The following is an 18,297-nucleotide window of genomic DNA, read 5'->3' on the forward strand; positions in this document are numbered from 1 at the left end:
ATAGTTCTGATCAGAAAATTATCATAACATGCAATGATTTTGACTCAAGCTTTTTTTAATGTTATTCCTTCTTTGTAAGTTGTACTTCAAGTGTGTTAGAAAAATACATGCTTGGCAGTGCCTAACAATGCAAATTATAAGGGGAGCAGTTTGAGACATCCTAAGAAAAATCTGCAGTCTGTTTTGTGCTGGTAAACTTTTTTTAAACAAAGTCATACAGTATTTCTATCACTAATAAGCACTTTTTATGCTTTTTGAATCTCAAATTTTCATCTCTCTGGTGATTTACATAGTAATTTCTATCAAATTACTCCTTGAAATGCCTGTATAATTTGTCAGCCTAATGGAAAAGAAGATTGGCATGAACACTGAATTCAGCTGTTCATGTATTAGGTCTCTTTCCCCTCTCAAGCAACTACAGATAAGTTAAATAAAATCTTTTTTCTGTTACTATGTGTTCTTTACTCCTCTGTCTCATTAAAATGCTATAGTAGATAACTTCATTTATTCAAAGTGAAGCAAACGCCATTCCAGGAAATTTCAGCAGCATTACATAAAACTGATTTTTGAAAAATGCATAAGGCTTCTTTGTTTAGATTTTTCTTTACTATATAGATATTTAGAATAAACTATGGGTTACTTTGCCTGGCAAAAGTAGGCAGAATGCTACTGAAAATAACTAACTGTATAAAAACAAGGCAAGAAACTGCCTTAAAGTGTAATAATGTGTGGATGGAAGGAGGTAGTATGGATTTGTCTTTAAGATACCCACTTGTTTTTCTTCTCTGGTACAAATGAGTGAATAGCATATTCTTTATACATGCACAGGAAGGAATACTCTTCTAAATTGTAAAACAATACTGAGTATGTATGCTTAGTGATCCTGACAAAAATGATAGATTATACATAACTTTCTAATCTATTACCTTGGGTGCAGATGTTGGGGAAAAATAAAACTGAATTTATCTAATCTCACATGCACCTGCTAAACATTATTATGGTTCATTAGTAAATACAAACATCTTGCCAACACCATTAAAACTGCTAAAATGTATTGTGGTTTGATTCACATATTAACTTTATTGACCTTTGTTTTATTTGTTTCAGATTTATTCAATTAGTTTTATTTTCTTAAGACAGATTTTTCTTGTATTTGTAAGGAATAGTGCAAAAAATAAGGAAACAAGTCAAAATAATAAAAATATATATAACAAAGGCTAAGGCTTACTTGGAGTTAAATCTGGCAAGGGACGTCAAGGACGTGTAAGCCTTCTTCAGGTGCACGAGGAGCAAAAGCTAGACTAAGGAAAATGTGGGCCTGCTTCTCAATGAGGTTGATACCCTGGTGACTGCTGTCTTTACTTCAGCCTTTACTGTTGAGACTGAACCTGAGGAATCCCAGACCCTGAAAGCAAGAGAGAAAGTCTGGAGAAAGGCAGGTATTGCGTTAGTCAAGGAGGATTGGCTTAGAAATCATTCAGACAAACTTGAACACGCACAAATCCATGGGCTGCAATGGGGTGCACCTATGAGTGCTGCAGTAGCTGGCAGTTGTTATTTCTAAGCCAGTCTCCATCTTAGAAAGATCATGGAAAGCAGGATTGATGCCTGAGGACTGGAGGAAAGCCAATGTCTCTACTCCTCAAAAAGGACAAGGCGGGGAGGACCCAGGAGGTTAAAGGCCAGTCACTCTCACCTCCCTCCCTGGAAATATGACGCGACAGCACATTCTGGATATCATGTCTTAACATGTGGAGGAAAGGAAGATGATCAGGAGTAGCTGGCATAGATTCATATGGAGGAAACCACGATTTGACCTGAGAGTCTTCTATGGTTATGTGACCAGCTAGGCAGATGAGAGAGAGTAGCAAATGTCCATGTCGACTTCAGCAAGGGTTATGACGCTGTCTCCCATAACAACCTCATAGGCAAGTTTAGGAAGTTTGGGTTAGATGGGTGGACAGTGAGGTGGATGACTGAGGTGAACTGGCTGAGTAACAGAGCTCAGCAGGATTGTGCCAGTAGCACAGATTCTAGCCGGAGGCCTAGCAGTGTTCCCTAGGGGTCTGTACTGGATCTAATTTTGTTCATTAGTGACCCAGGAAGTTCCATCTGAGCATGAGGCAAAAATTCCTTACTTTGAGGATGTTAGTGCATTGGAACAGCCTGCCCAGAGGAATTGTGGAGCCTCCTGGATATACTCAAAACTAACCTGGTCATGTTCCTGTGCAACATGCTCAATGTGAACCTACTTTAGCAGAGAGATTGGACTAGGTGGTCTCAAGAGGTCCCTTCCAACCCCTGCCATTGTGTGACTCTATGTAATACCCACACAGAGAATGGTAATGTTTTAGTTTCTTTTGTCATTTGAAAGAAACAGTTCAATAGTATACTTGCATCCATAGTTTTCTTCCATAACGCTTCCCCATAAAAAGGTAACTGAAGAAAATGCAGTCAACTCTAATGAAAGTAAATTTGATTTAGCAACACAAGTGGTTTTTCTTGATTGTATTAACCTCATGCAGCCTGGCTGCGTCCCCAAAGGCCATGTTAAAAAAAAAGTTGAGTAAATCTGAAATCTCTAAAAAGTGAAAGTACAATGTTCAAATAGTACGAATTCTTTGAGATATTAAGGTTTTAGTAGCTTGTATTTATTGCTATTAGTCTGTGTTTGAAGATTCTCAGATCAATCTATAAAAATGACATTTTTCAAGTGAATTGGGTGATCATGCATTTTATAAATTATAATTAAATAAGTCACGTTGCCAAAGAGTTTCGTGTAGCTCAACGTACAATGGGTTACATTAAGCATTCTCAAAGTATTTGCAAGCACGATCACTGTGTATATGGGAAGGTAAGTTTGTGTATGCAAACAGGTACATAGGCTAGAGTAATTGGGCCAATTGGCTAATTATGTTTCTGACATGCAGTTGCATATGCAGTCTAAAAACATATGCACAATTTGGTATATGCAAATTAATACAATCATAAGTGTTGCTGATAAATTTAACCCACATATTTAATTTTGCCCTTTAGGTGTCAACAGTGTCAAATAAGGTGGAGCTTACGTATTTGGTAATAGTCGTTTTGTTACTATGCAGATCCTAAAGCACTTTTCAGGAAATTTAGAAACAGAAAAATATGGAAGGTGGAAGAGGTTGACTTCTATGTGGCATCACATATGTATTATGGCAAAATGGTAACAAATGCAATAAACTTTTTAGTGATTGCAGTAGAATCACAAAATTAAATGGCTGAACTGTAGTAACTACAAGCTGCAGTGCTCTGGATTTTCTTCTTGTATGTCAAACAAAATTGGTAAATACAAGTAAGAGAGAAAGAAAAGTGATTTCTTAAAGTAACTGATTTCGTTGTTTACTATATATTTTCCTGTCAAACTCTAAAATGTAGAAACGTTGCTTTATCTGCATATCTTAAGTGAATGATCACAAATTATTGGTATTGTGGTTAAGTATTTTTTCTGTATCTTATTTTATGATATTGTACATATACACCAATGATCTTAATTCAAGGTGATTGATATCATCACATTAGTTTTTGGTTATTTCCATGTTGATAGTTTGTATGTACACTCACTGCCTAGCTGGAAAAAAAAAAAGCCACATCCCCTGGTACCAAGAAAACCGTTAAAGGAGACAAACTCATAGTCATAGGAGACAAAGGAGGAACATAGGGGGAGGACATAGGAGGCAAAGAAGGAGACAAATCTAATGCAATTAAATAAAGCCAAAAGGAAATGAAATGCTTATACCTGCCAATATAACTAATATTTAGAAATGCTTTTAATGAACTTGCCTGTCATCTCAGTGACTGACAATCAAAAAAAATAGCTATTTGGCAGCTCTGATAATAGAGAATGTAGTTTCTGCATCATGGGATTAAAGCTTCTGAACACATGTCCATCCATAGCATTTCCATGACTCTGGATACCTTTGAAGCATCATTGTTTATAATTTATTATTATACTTTCTATATTATCATTATACCTTCCATTCCAAGTTTGGAAAAATGAAGATATTTTTGTGTATAACTAATGTTAGTTATATAGAAACAAAGATTTTAAGACTAATCTGCTTAAGGTGTCATATTGGTTCTCTTCACCTTAAACGAGTACTCTGGGTCAGCGTAATGAAGCAGGGGTTAGCTCGGAGAAGATAATCTTATCCAACTACATAAAATATTTTCCGTTTTCTTCATAACCTCTCCACTAGCTGTCACACAGGTTGTTTTCCTGAGCTTATTCTAGTAGCGTCCACTCCCATTGTGGTCCTTCCTCAGACACATCGTTCACTTTTCCTTCCTTTTAGGTGATTTACTTACCCATTTTCTTCCGTTTCTTCCTCTGTTTTCTCTTTAAACTTCATACAGGGCATGTACAAGAGTGCAGATATGCTAAAACCCTATAATCACCACTAGTCCTTTCTTTGTTATGTTTTGAGCATCTACACCAAACGGCCCCTGTGTGTCTCACAGATGCTGCTTCCAGTTTCTGGTTTTTGCTCTTAACAATGAGGTTCTCCCTGTTGATGTGTGAACTTTTGCAATTGATTTATGCAGCATTTTAAAGTAACTGTATCTCAGATAAATAGAAATTGCATTAGGTTGATAGTTGGGATTCTGGTCTTATGAGGAACTTCAGGCAACTGGGACAGCTCTGGAAAATTCTGAGCTACAGAAATAACAAGAAAAGAAAGATGCAGCCAGCTAGATAGTGTGATTACACTGGAGCATGATTGGAAAACTGTCAGTCAAGTGAGAGAAGCACCAATACTCAGTAAAGATACAGTTCAACTTTGCTTTTCTTTGCTGTAACAGAAATTAAATAATTTGTATTTAGTCTTCAAATGGTGCAAGTCAGCAGAAAATATTGGTATTTAATATTACTTGGGGGGATATCCCTGCTTCGTTTCCTTTTTTATACTTCCTGATGGACATAAAGACTTCCTATATGCATATCTTACTGCTCATTATACTATGTGTAACTGAAGCTATTACCTGCTTTTTCAGTAGTACTTGGTAATTTCTGTGTACAATGTTTCATGTTCCTGTTTAAACTGTTAAAAGCGTCTGTAGCTCAAAATTTCACCACATAACGTAATCTGAGTGTAAACTTTTATAATTTATATGATTACATATCTCTTTGTATTAGCACATCCATAGCTTTTGCAGGTCAGTTCTATGCTCCAGTGGATTTTTCTTTTTTTTTTTCCCATTGTTTTTCCTTGAACTTTATATAGAGCACTGGAGTCCGAATTTTTCAAAATGTAAGCTGTGAAAGGCAGTGGTCAAAGTGTGACAAACAACACTCCAAAAGACCACCTACCTGTTTCTGTAGAAGTATTTATGATACAATTTTCTAATACTTAAATGTTACCTCCTTAAACACCAGTATTAATACAACATCTCCATTCATACTATTTAATAACAATTTAAGAAGTAAATACTACACAAGGCAGCTTTCACTGATCAGTAAGTGTCAAAGTCATCAAAGTTTAAATAAGTCACCAAAGCATCATCTTTTTCTAGTAGTGTCTTAGAAAGTGAAATAATATAGAGGTGTCAGTATATCACTGCAGTGAGTAATGTACAAAGGCGAGCAAGTGTGTACCAAGGACTCTGGCAACTCTTTACTTAGAAGAAAACTTTATAACTTGAATTATGTGTGGCTTCATGTTTGTAAAGGTGAATTAAAATACCTTTAATATGTTCTATTTTTACTACTGCTTATCAGAATTACATACTTTTTGTTTACTTCCAGTATGAAAGAGGCTGGTTTAGGCCATAAACAGTGGAGGGGTGGTCCCGTTTCATCAAACTGCAAGCAGTGTCCAGTAGTTTATACCAATCCTGTTTGTGGATCAGATGGTCACACATACTCTTCTCAGGTAAGAATTAAATAAAGAACTAAATTATTCTTTTCTTGTTCCAATCAGTTCCAGCTCTTGGAAAATACTACATCATAGCACAAATCCACATTAGTTTATTCTGATTGCAATTCTAGTATATTCTAAGACAAAACCCCCAAAATGGTCACAAATTCTAAGCCGTGTGAATCAGTAGCACCCAAAGGAACGTGGCATGCTGCACAGTCTAACAGAGCTCCAGGTTAAGTCTGCCTGCAACAGACACCAAGGAAGGGTTTTGGAAAAAGTGTTACATATTCTCAGTGTAGGGCAGGAAAACACAGTGAGTCAGATTTTCCGGTTGACCATTGAAGGGTGCTTCACATTCCAAGCACCTTTGCACTGCTGTAACATACCCATAGAATGTGTAATAGAATAAAAAGTTGTTGCATAGCTTTCCTTCTTGCAACAGCATTTTATGTGTTTTAAGATGATAAGCATATTTCCCTTCTTGTATTCCTGAACCTTCCCACCATTTCTGCCATACCTATTTAGAGACAGAACAGTAACTTTAAAATGTTAGTGTCAGTTTACCCAGTCTTTTTTGGACAAAAGATTTTGTGCTGGTCATGCTGAAATCCTGAAATCATGGAAACATGTTCGTACAGTGTTGAGGTGAAATCTGTGAGATGGAGGAACTTGGTAATGCTGAAAGCAAACAATTTGTTTAGCATCCTCTCTTAAAACTTCCAGTAGAAGAATGTTCAGCCAGTATTAACAATTGAATCCTCTGTAGGAGAAATATGTGTTCTTTTGAACCCATTTTTGTCAGCAGTGGCGTGAGAGTAGTGCAAGAGGACTTGCATGGCTGACACCATGTTCTTCCACTACCAAAATGCTTCTAATAATAGATCATATCCAGTGCTTCAAGGGAAATGTAGCAATAATGCTGATTTTTCTAGATTACGTTGATGGAGATGGAGAAGCTCTGTGTTTGTTACTTGTGAAGAAAAAAATTCTGTGTAGTATTTTAAGCAAAATATTTTAGGATATTTCCCAGTATTAAAGATGTCAGAGTTAATCTTCACTGTATTGAATTATGATGGTGGTTGGTTTGTTGGTTTTTTTGGTTTGGTTTGGTTTGGTTTGGTTTGGGGTTTTTTGTGTTTGTTTTGGGGGGGGGCGAGGGTTGGTTTTTTTTTTTTAAGTGCAATCACAACTACATCTGAGTTTTACAAAAAAGGATCTGAGTTTCCAGACTATTGGATCGAATGTGAAGTATCATGATGTCCAAAGATATTTTCACGATAAAATGAAAACACCAGAATATAACTTGTTTCCTCAACCTTGACAGTACTTACACTTGCATCCTAAATCTTACATTAGAAAACGTTTTTCTTATGAAAGAAATACTTAGTTATAGGGAACTGGGCATGAATCTTAATTTTCCTTTTTTAAAAAAGAAAAAAAACAAACTAAATAATCCAACTCTTATCTCAGGATATCTTAGGCCCTTCACATGGACTCAGACTTAGCTAAAAGTAATTATTTTTCAGTGATGATACGATTTAAAGTTTTACTTTAGGAAAATATTTTGAAATTATTCTTATTTTCCTTCACAGTAATCTCCTATCTATGTTTTGTCAAGAGCTCGGAATGTGCTTCCATCTTACTAGACTAACTGATACTGGCATTTAGCATTTCTTTGGTGTGTCGTGAAAGTTCAGTCAGTCTTTAGGTCCCAAGCTTAACCTCACATTAGAATAAAACTGTCAATAGTGTCTGTGATTTTGCAATTTAAGTAGACAAGGTAGACAATTCCATGTGTAGATAATACTGAATAAGCGCTTTTTTTTTTTTTTTTGTAAATACTGTATACTTTATCCATTACAATGTGTCTGATTGTTCTTCTTAATGTAATGTAAACACCACAGTTTTAACCTCATAGTTTATTTCCTATTTTATCATAGAGGAATGCTGTATACTAAATTGTCCTACAGGCAGAAGTGACTCTTACAGCCTCTCAGGGTCTGATCTGAAGTAAATGCACAGAAGTCCATAGATAATAATGAAATGCAGGTATTTTTACATCAGCTCATCTATTAAAGATGAAGCGATGAGAAATGAACGGATTAAATAAATACATTCTGCTTCCACTCGAATGCATTGTCAGAACTGCAGTCATTGCAAGAGTGCATACCTCTGTATGTAGAAGTAATATATCATCAAAAAGTAGGGTTTTCCTTTTGTCTTCCACTACCTCATAATGGTATCGATATTTATGGCAGCAAAATGCTAAATAAGAAAAAATCTTAATGACCACAGAAGAGCTGTTTTAGGCTATAAATATTTTTATTTCTTTTCAATGATGTTGTGGTTTTATGTTGTATTTCCATCAAAATAGGGGTCCTTGAAAGATTATTTCAGGAGCAATGTTTTTAAAAATTGACATAAAACCAAATATTTGTGTTCATGTACTCCAGACAAAGTTTAATTTCACCATCATCAAGCTCCAGCAGGAGTTTATCTAGCAATTTTCTTTTTATTTAGAATGTTTTTCTCAATGGCTGGGACAAATTGTAGAATACATTTTCTCTAAATAAGTCACTAAATAGTATTGCAGAACACAGCTAGACAGTGGCAGTTACTGGATGGACACTGCGTTGGGTGTATGCTATCCTTTTCAGGCCAAGGTCTACTGTGTTCTCAGCTCACAATTAATCACATGCAGTCAGTGTAGAAGATGGTGTATAGCTTTCATTATTAGCATTACAAGAATGTTGATATAAAAGTATTACATACTGAAATGTTGCATAATCAAAGCTAACATTATTATGTGAGAAGAAATGCAGTAGAAGGAGATCGTGCCAGGTGATGTTGTAATTTTCAAGTGAATAGCCTTTAAATAATACTGCATATGGTTTACACTTGATTAGTCTAGTTTTCAGTCCTGCATTTCTCTAAACTTTGGTACTTGAAAGTGCATTATTCATTTTAACTTTAGGAATTCTTGAGTAGTGTTGTTAGCATGGGGCTAACGGGGTGAATTTTTTATTCTCCTAGCTATGAAAACTTCATGAGATCTATAACTTCCCTCTAGGTATAAATAGCAATAAAAATAATATTTTGAAAAATTAATGGGTCTAAACTAGCTAAGATGGCAAAAATACAGAAAAGCAAACAGTTAGAAAAGAGAGTATGAATTCTTGATATACTTTACAGATAGCTAGGTATGTGGATTTGTGGATTTTTTTTAATACTGAAGTACTTCTTCAGCCATGGAAATTATGATTCCTTTCTTATTAGAAGGATGAAAGAGAGTCAGTGGATAAAATCATACAGTGTGTGGAGGGGAGAGTTTGGTACTGGTTGCTTACTCCATCCAAATTTTGATTATAATTTTGCATGACCCTAAATCCTTAGATTTTTATTCTCAAGGTGTATCCCATACTTAACATTTTCCTTGATAAAATTGTCACCACCTTTATTAATTCCAGGCATTTTTAACACTTTTACTTACTATTTTGTATCACTTTGCAGAGTGTTTGGTATAAGTTAGCTTGTTTGGAGGAAGCATGAAAAAGTTGTCAACATTTTTATCTTCGTTGTTATTTTAAACATTGTGCTATTACAATACTTGAATTAATTTAAATTTATTTATCAGCTTATTGTGAATTTTCAGATTACTTGCCTGAGTTGTTGACAGTTCCTTTTTATTTCAGAAAAGTTTGCTAGAAATAGATATTTTGTAAACTGAAGTAATTTTCACAAACCTTGTTAATTGTATATCAGTCCTACTTTTTAAATTGGGTTAATCCACTATGCATCATCCACTGTAGACCTAACTCTCAGTTGAAACATAGCCAAAAATAATAAGGAAATAAGAAATTTGGTAATTAAGTTGTCTGGTTTTCCAGCTTCTGTCTTCAGTGGCTTTTGCCAGTAATGCCTGAAATTTTATGTGAAACCTTTAAATCGAGCATGACATGTGAAGACTTCTCTTTGTGGTGTTCTGTATTTAATCCATCTGTTTTTGACAAAGAACAGGGAGATATTTTGTATATTTTAGGAATCAAATGCTAACAGCAAAAAGTAGAAATACGTGTGCACAGATTGTGTGCACCAGATATATGTTCAACAAAATATATATGTAGTCTAGGGAAAAATAGCCATTCTTTGGAATATTAACTCCTGCTTGCACAACTGTTCATTTCTTTCTTCAAAGGGTGAAAAATATTATGAACATGGAATTTCAGAAGCGTTGTCTTCAAATCTTCATGGATAGCACATGCAGCCTTCTGGTTTGGACTATTTAATAAGTCTAGTACTTTGAGTTCAAATCAGTTTTAGCATACATTTTTCTCAAAGCCAATGTGAGGGTAAGAAAAGGCAATGTCTAGGGCACATCTAACTTCTGATCCCATCTAACTTCTGATCACATAATGCTTCTGTAGTGCACTGATGGAGGTTTCACCTAATGGAAGTAACTATACCTAATTCCTTTTTTCTTTTTTTTTTCCAGTTGACACAGTATAGTTTAAACAGCTTGGAAACTTGGATAGGATAACTGAGCAAGGACTAACTAGGTCCATGTGCATTGCTTTTATTACTTCATTATTTTTCCTGTAATTGAAGACTAATGAGGGAGCTTTTTAGATGCTGTTTTAGGTCATACATAACTTTATAAATATTTCAGTTTAGGTACAATTAGATAAATTGGACTTGTGTAATTAGTAATGCAATCAACTAGCATGGCTAAGGAATCCATATCACATTAAAAATACAGAGATAAGGTGTGTTAGAAGGCAATAAGCAGATTGCTCTAAAAAAAATTCTGTGCTTTTACAAGCTATTTGTCTATAATAAGGCTTTATAAGCTTTACCATTTCTTTCATTTTACCATTGTTCAGAAATTTGTGTGTTAGCTGAAAATCAGTGAAGACCTTTCTTGGCTGATTTTGACCCAACATTGTCAGCAGTTTTTAAAATATTGGTTTAGGAGAATCACAAACTTTTGCTCACATTTTAGATATTTTTCTTTGTGTATTTTCATATTTGAAGCGGGAACTTGAAAAATGTCAAGTTCATTTTTCATGAACATTATTCCTTTTTTTATCTCTCAATAAATTTTCTCTAAATATAAAACTATGAAGGACAGCCAGCAAAAGATACACCAAAGATCTTACATACATATGCCACTGAGTGACATTCTGTGCATCCCTAAGTTAGGTCAGCTAAAAATAAAGAAGTTTGAAATAAGGAGCCTGATGAAATGCAGAAATTTGGACTCTGAAGAGCTCTGAATAAGAATCAGAATTTTCAGACTGAAGTATAGGCATGTATATGTCAGAAGGATATTTTCTTTTTATATATTATGCATGCTTACAAGAAACAGTTCATTTTCAAACTGCACTGGTGTTTAAAATTTTGGAATGAGCCAAGATCAGAAGAAAAACTACAGGTAGGATTAATATGGTATATTCTTACCCCTTTTGTTAATCAGATTTTTTAAAACACCCTTGAAGTATTTTAATAATATTTTTTGTGTTTGAAATATCCTGGGGTTTGCATAATTTGTTGTCATCAATGAACATTCTAATTGGATACAAGGTAATATGTTAGTTTTTAACCAAAAGAAATTAATACTTTTTAATTCACTGAAAATAGTATGTTTCAGTTAGGGAATATCATAAGATTTTAGCATTAATTAAGCTTTATGTTTTTGTATGCTGATATAAAATATTAGTTTGCCTGTTTGCAAAATGTATAAATAAAATGGTAAGGAATATATTTACTAAACTGAGTAGCTTCCTGAAATTTCAAATGGCTAATTTAAAAAGCAGATAGGTCCTCAGGAGGATTTTCAGAAGCTCTAAGCGTCATATGTCTCTACAAGCCTGTAAGTATGAAAGCAAAGACAGGTAGATACTTAATTTAAATAATCCCAGTAGGCATCTATCTGTATGTCTCTGTGACGTAATGTTTTCTAGGGTGTCCAAAAAAGATTGAATAAGCTAGCTGACCTGATTTCAGATTTTTCTTATTGTGCCTTTGCACATCAGAGTGCTGTAAAAAACAGGCAAGGGTTGTAATGGTGAAGAGGAAGAAAACTGCAGACAGGCTTCCATTTTTGTCGTGTAAATTACTTTATCTAGTTCATAGCTTTTATAAACTATGTCTCATTAGTTCTCTTTTGGCCACAAAATATTTTCTTAACTCAGAGTCTTGGTTCAATAGGTGCATTTCCTGTTGTTCTCCTGTCAAAATACTAGTTACATATCTTTATGAATAACATTTTTACATGTTATTTTCATTTTATATAGTAGTACTTGTTTTCTGAAAAGTTTCTTACCTAAAGACCTATTGTTCACATAAGTAATACATATGATAAAGAGGTTACTGACAGGACAAAAAAACCATATGCAGATCTGAATGATATTTCATACATTTACATACTGATTTTTAATTTGTAAAGCTTGAATTAGTTGAAAATGTGCTATCTTGGCATTATGCTTAACTGGTTTTATTTTGAAATTCTGTACTACAACTGCTTGTGCCTTCTTGGCTGGTGTCAGTAAAAAATTATAAAATGGTATAATAACAGTTTCCAAATCAGACTTACCGCATTCACATCACTAACTCCAGACATATTTTCACCTCTGTTTTAAGCCAACCTAAAACGCCACCACTGGAAGACCCATTGCCTGAAATCAGCCCCCTGTAATGCTCTGTGTTGAGCCAGACCTGTAATGTAGCCTGATCAACACTCAGTCTTACCGCTGCCCCTGTGGTGCCACTTCTTCTGCAGACAGAATAGACACCTCTCTATTGTGTCTAATCAGTAATTAATGTTCTCTACACTCTTTAGCACAACCTATGTTTTTTATTATGCTGTAACCACACAGTTAAACTAAATTCCTCATCTGCTTTAGCATGTCTTTGTTCTCTGTAAATTTTGAGAAGTCTTCAAATAGTAACTAATTTATGCTGTCTCACACAGTCACTTTGTGTGGTATGTGGGTGTTGCTTTGCAGATAGAAGATGATTCTGCAGATAGATGAGAGCAAAAAGTTATCCATGAGGTTTGGATATCCAGTTAAAGGACTGGGTTTTTTTCATGTTTCACATTGCAAAGCATTTATAGTTTCAATTAGTTTTAGTTTTAGTTTACCTAAAAGTATTTAGCATATTCCCAAATCAGATCTCAGGTTTCCAAGAGCTCAGGAGAGTGCAAATACACTCAGCAGCAAACAGAATTTTGTTGAAGTAAGTCATGGTGCAGCATAGGCGTTATTTTCATCCATGCAATCTCCCTAGTTCGTTTATTACACATTTTTCAGTCTCTCCATCAGATCTACAAGATTTATGCAAGCAATAGTCTCTTGACACTGGTTCATTCCCAGAGCAGGTCTGTCCTGTACTTCCACGCTGAATTAGCTTGATTGCATCTGATTTACCTGTTTTCCCAAAGCAAGATAAACTACACAGTGTCATTCCTAACAGTTTTATCTAATCCTGATTGTAAAGACAATGATTAAGATTGAAAAAAAATTCTTCAACAATTGATTTTAATTCATCCTTACCCTTATTATTAGGAAGTCTTCCTAGTATCTAATCTGACAATTTTAGCCAATTATTTCTTGGAACATTCATCATTGTATTCTTTTCTCAGGTATCCTTCGGATGCCTTTTATCTGTATGATAGCTATTATGTGAATCCTAGTTTCTCAAGACTGAACATCCCCAGTCCTTGAGCATCTCTCTTATTGGCTTTTATTTTCTGACCATTCCCGTTACTCTTTTTTTGAACGTTTTCCAGTCAATTTCTGTTTGGTTTTTTTTTTAAATAGCACAAAGCTGGACGGGTAGCGCTATTTTGAGCACTGCCATAGCTGTGTGCGATTATTTTACATGTTTTGTAGTTTACAGTCCTGTTTATGTATGCTTGTATGATAATGTTTTTAAACACCATTCAACTATTCATAATGATCACTTGATTTTTATTTTTCTTTTGGAATGACTAGCCACCTTTTCTATAGCATGTATTTTAAACATGATTCTAATGCCTACATAAGAGTAAAACATATCTGTCTTAATCTATTAAATTACATTATTTTTTGGCTTAATTCAGTAATAGGACTATTTTTGTTATATTCTTATAATCTAAAGTTATTACAACATTTTATATGGCTATCTTATAATTCATCTTCTAAGCTATTAATGAAAAGACAGAATAGTTCCAGGACTGTGACTTACCCTTGCAAAAGTCCATTCAGTGCAGTCTTCCATTTTAACAGTAAGCCTTAGCGCTGATTGCTGCTGTCTGAGGATCGCTTTCAATTAGTTGTGTATTCATCTTACCATATGAGCACATAAATAACATAATTCCCAATATAGCTTACCAGCTTAACGATGCAAGAGAGTGTGGCAAGCATTGATAAAATTAAGGTACTTACATTCTAATACATATCTGTTTTCTAGAAGTTATTCCATAGAATCTATTATGATTTGCCTGGTAAAACTCTGTAGTATGGTCCCTCTCCTTTCTTCTAAGTGCCCAGAAATCAAATGTATAAGCTACTATTTCTGTAATTACTGAGTTAATATTTTCCTTTATTACTTTTTTTCCCTCTTACTAATTTCCATTATAGTAGTACATTTTCTGTCTTTCACAATTTCTCAGTGGCTCAGGCACTGTAAGTGTTCAAGGATGTGTAAGTATCTAATTCAACTAATGTGAAAACTTTTAGATTGTATAAATAATCGGATTTTTTTTTTTTGCTCAATATAGGGATTTTACCTCTATACATGTGACGATTGTTCTGACATATAACTTGTCTCTAGAGATTTCTCGTGAATTTAACATCATCAAAAATCTTTCCCAAGTCACAGGTTTTATCAGTGTCCTCTCCATATCTTAATGTCATTACTGTCATTCATGTTTGAAAAATCAGGTCAATTGGTCTCTGGATGATGATTTGAATGTATCATGAAGGTAAATGTATATATACAAATATATGATATTTACCTGAAACTTGGTTTACAAATACAAGAGAAGTTGGGATTGTTTGGAAATTAATATATCCTGGCCTTGTATTCATGCCAGTCAAAGGAGGAAGGTCTTTTTATCCTTATATTTTAATTATTTTTCCATAAAGAAGTAGGTGGGGTTTTCTACTCTGGGACAGAACAGATGTGTACTATATACAGGGGTCCATTTGGCAGCCTTTGGCAGGTAGTTATTTTGGAATGGAAGGTGGTAGAGCTTAATGAAATAATACATTGCTTACATTTCATCTTTCCAACTCTGTTCTAAGAGTAGAGTATATCAACATAACATACACTGTAGTAGTTTTTCTAGTAATACTACTAGTCTTATCTTTGCTGTACTAAAAGCAAAGCTGCATGAGTCATGTCTGAAGATGATGTGCATTTACCACAGAACTTGTCTCTAGTTCATAACTACTTCAGGAAATTCTGAAGAACATTAAGTCCATTTAAGACTGAACAGGTTTTCAGACAGAATATGAACAAACAATTTGCATTTTTCTGTGGGAAACTCAAGTATAGAAATGAGGAGTTTTTCATCCTGAAATACAATGTTGACATAGTACATTAGTCCTTGTCTGTGTTGAAATGATTAATTTTTTTTAAGCACTGTGAAGTATATTGCGCTGAAATCAGAAATACTTGTTCTTCTGTTTTGAAACAAAATGTGTGAAAATTCAAACAGTTGAAGCGTCCTTAGAATCAAACATTCAAATGAGACATGGTGAAGCTCCAGCTAGAGGAAAGGGGAGTCAAGATCAGAAAATAAAAAGGTAGATGACCTCATCTCCTCCTATGACAGGGTGAACTGCTCAGTGAATGAAGGAGAAGCTGTGGATTTTGTCTACCTAGACTTTCAGTGAATCTTTTGACACTTCCACAAGGCCTAGGACTGGGTCCTGCACTTGGGTCACAACAAACCCACACAAGGGGAAAGTGAGTAGAAGGTTGCTCACCAGAGATGGACCTGGGGATGCTGGCCGATGTCCAGCTGAACATGAGCCAGCAGTGTGCCCAGGTGACCAAAAAGGCCCACAGCATCCTGGCTTGCATCAGGAATCATGTGGCCAGCAGGACCAGGAAAGTGATCATGCCCCTGTAGTCGGCACTGATGGAGACACTCCTCAAATATTGTATTCAGTTTCAGGGCCCTTACTACAGGAAAGACACTGAGGTGCTGGAGCATGTTGAATGAAGGGCAGTGAAGCTGGTGAAGGGTCTAGTGTGCAGGTCTTAGGAGGAGTGGCTGAAGGACTTGAGGTTATTTAGCTGGGAGAAAAGGTGGCTGATGGGGAGACATTCTCACTCTTTAGAACTACCCAAAAGGAGGGTGTAGTGAAGTTCGTGTTGGTCTCTTCTCCCAAGTAACAGGTGATAGGACAAGAAGAAACATCCTCCTGTTATACTAGGGGATGTTTAGACTGTATATTAAACGAAAAAAATCACTGAAGGGGTTCTGAGGCACTGTAGTAGGTTGAGCCACTATCCCTGAGGTATTTAAAAGATGTTTAGATGTGGTGCTGAGGGCAGTGGTTTATAACCAGGCAGTGCTGGGTTAACAACTGGACTCTTTGAACTGAAATGATTCTATGATTCTATATAATCAGAAATAAAGCAGTGGGTTTTTTTCATGCATAAAAGAGGCAGTGATGAAAGCAGCACAAGCAGTTGTTTATAAAAACAGTATAAATAAGGAGCATTATGAAGTCAAACAGATGAGTTCCTTGAAATTTTCATAACATCTTTTCCCCATATAGAAAAGCCACTATTATGGCTAAATAAATTAGAATTATTTTATTGCTCTGTATGATACTAGTTCAGGTATTTTACTGCTGTTAAAACTATTTGGATATTTTCCCTATAAAACAGGTAATTTCATTGCTGTTCCAAACACTACTTTTCCTTTATACCACTAGTTCTCATAGTGTCCTTATATTTTGTATACCACAAGTGGGTTTTTTTTCTGTGGAGCATTTCAAGTGTGTTGCTTGTTTTCTACCAGTTTGAGAGTAACTCTGAGGGAAGTCTGACTCACCTCTATTTAGCTGAGCTGCCTTTGCAATATCCCAGTGCATTGTTTGTTTTGGGAACAAGGACAAGAGATTTGAACCAGTTATATTCCTGATTCATTAACTGCTGATCTGAAATTGTCAGAACAGCCTCCTGATTCTTTTCTGACTTAATGCAAGTACCATGATTTTGCTTTGTCTCAGGAGAGAAGGAATATGTTTCTGCTGCCTGCACATCCATAAAAAGAGTTCAGTGAGTGTAAAATTCTAGCATAAGTGTGAATGTGTATTAATTTGGAAGTCTTCTGTTCTGGCCTTGCACTCACTCAGGTATCAGTGTGGGAGCAGGCATTAAGTTTTTTGTAGTGTTTAAAAGGGCAGTTTTGTTTTCAAATAAGATGAGTAAGCAGCTGTGAAGGAAAATAAAAAGACTAGACTCAACTCATGTTAGCTGGAGCAGCTTTGGAGTATTTACTGATTTCTTCAACATTTGAGTGAAACAAAATAGAAGCTCTGCAGTCTGTAAAAACAGTCTTTCAAGGAAAGGATGAAAGAAATCTTTAAAAAAGCAAATAAGCAAACAACACTATTTCTTTGTTTTATACTCTTCATATTCTGTTTCTCAGTAAAATGAACCTGAAATGGGTTTCTGTGTCCAGTTTTAAATGGCAGTTTCATTAATTTCAGTCACCAACAGTAATAATCAAGGTATATAAAGAACAGATGTTAAGCTACTAAGAGTGAACAGTAAAAAGTTTCAGATCTTAAAAAAAAAAAAAAAGGAAGATACCTGCTTTCAATAGGAACACATTAAATTTGTGCTGTTATCTATTCTACTAATTCTGAAGATTCTTTCAAGTATTAAAGTATGAATTAGGTCATGTGTTGTCCTGGAAGGAGGTCTGGTGGACATTATGATTAACAGAAGCACTGTCCTGCATAACCAGGATAATTATGCAGGGATACAAAGGATATTCAGTTGTTTCATAGTCAGCACAGGCAGAGCTATTTGCTTCAATTTTCTGGTCCTTTATGAGGCATTAGTGCTATTTGTATAGCTATCAACTGGAGCAGATTTTCCGTTTTGTTAGAACTAAGTTGGTCTTTATTAACCATGCTATGGCAAAATGTAGCACATTCCGAACTGAACGATAATGATGATTTTATATAAATACACAAAATGTGAGGTACTCCCTCCTCTCCTAATGTACTGACAGTACATGTACTGACTTTCTAGTACTGACAGTGCTGCAAAGAGGTATTTCATTACAGTGATGCAGTTCACCTTATATTAGGTAGAAAACTGCGGGACTGTGTGGCAACGTTAGAAGTTAGGTTATGTAAAAGGTTGATAAATTTGTGTAAATTCACAATGC

General features: G+C 35.1%; 1 protein-coding gene across 4 annotated transcripts in view; it reads left to right on the forward strand.

The window, feature by feature from the left end:
* Window positions 1-18,297, forward strand: part of SPOCK3 (SPARC (osteonectin), cwcv and kazal like domains proteoglycan 3) — a 120,866-nt gene that overhangs the window by 67,702 nt on the left and 34,867 nt on the right. For 3 of the 4 annotated variants that reach the window (XM_054382921.1, XM_054382922.1, XM_054382923.1), the window contains one exon: window positions 5,780-5,906. The exons of the other annotated variant lie outside the window; for it this stretch is intronic. In XM_054382921.1, coding sequence (XP_054238896.1) covers window positions 5,780-5,906 — 127 coding nt within the window. The remainder of the gene's footprint in view (window positions 1-5,779; window positions 5,907-18,297) is intronic. 4 annotated transcript variants of the gene reach the window in all.

Source organism: Indicator indicator, chromosome 8 (assembly GCF_027791375.1).
Source record: "Indicator indicator isolate 239-I01 chromosome 8, UM_Iind_1.1, whole genome shotgun sequence".
Classification (NCBI taxonomy): domain Eukaryota; kingdom Metazoa; phylum Chordata; class Aves; order Piciformes; family Indicatoridae; genus Indicator; species Indicator indicator.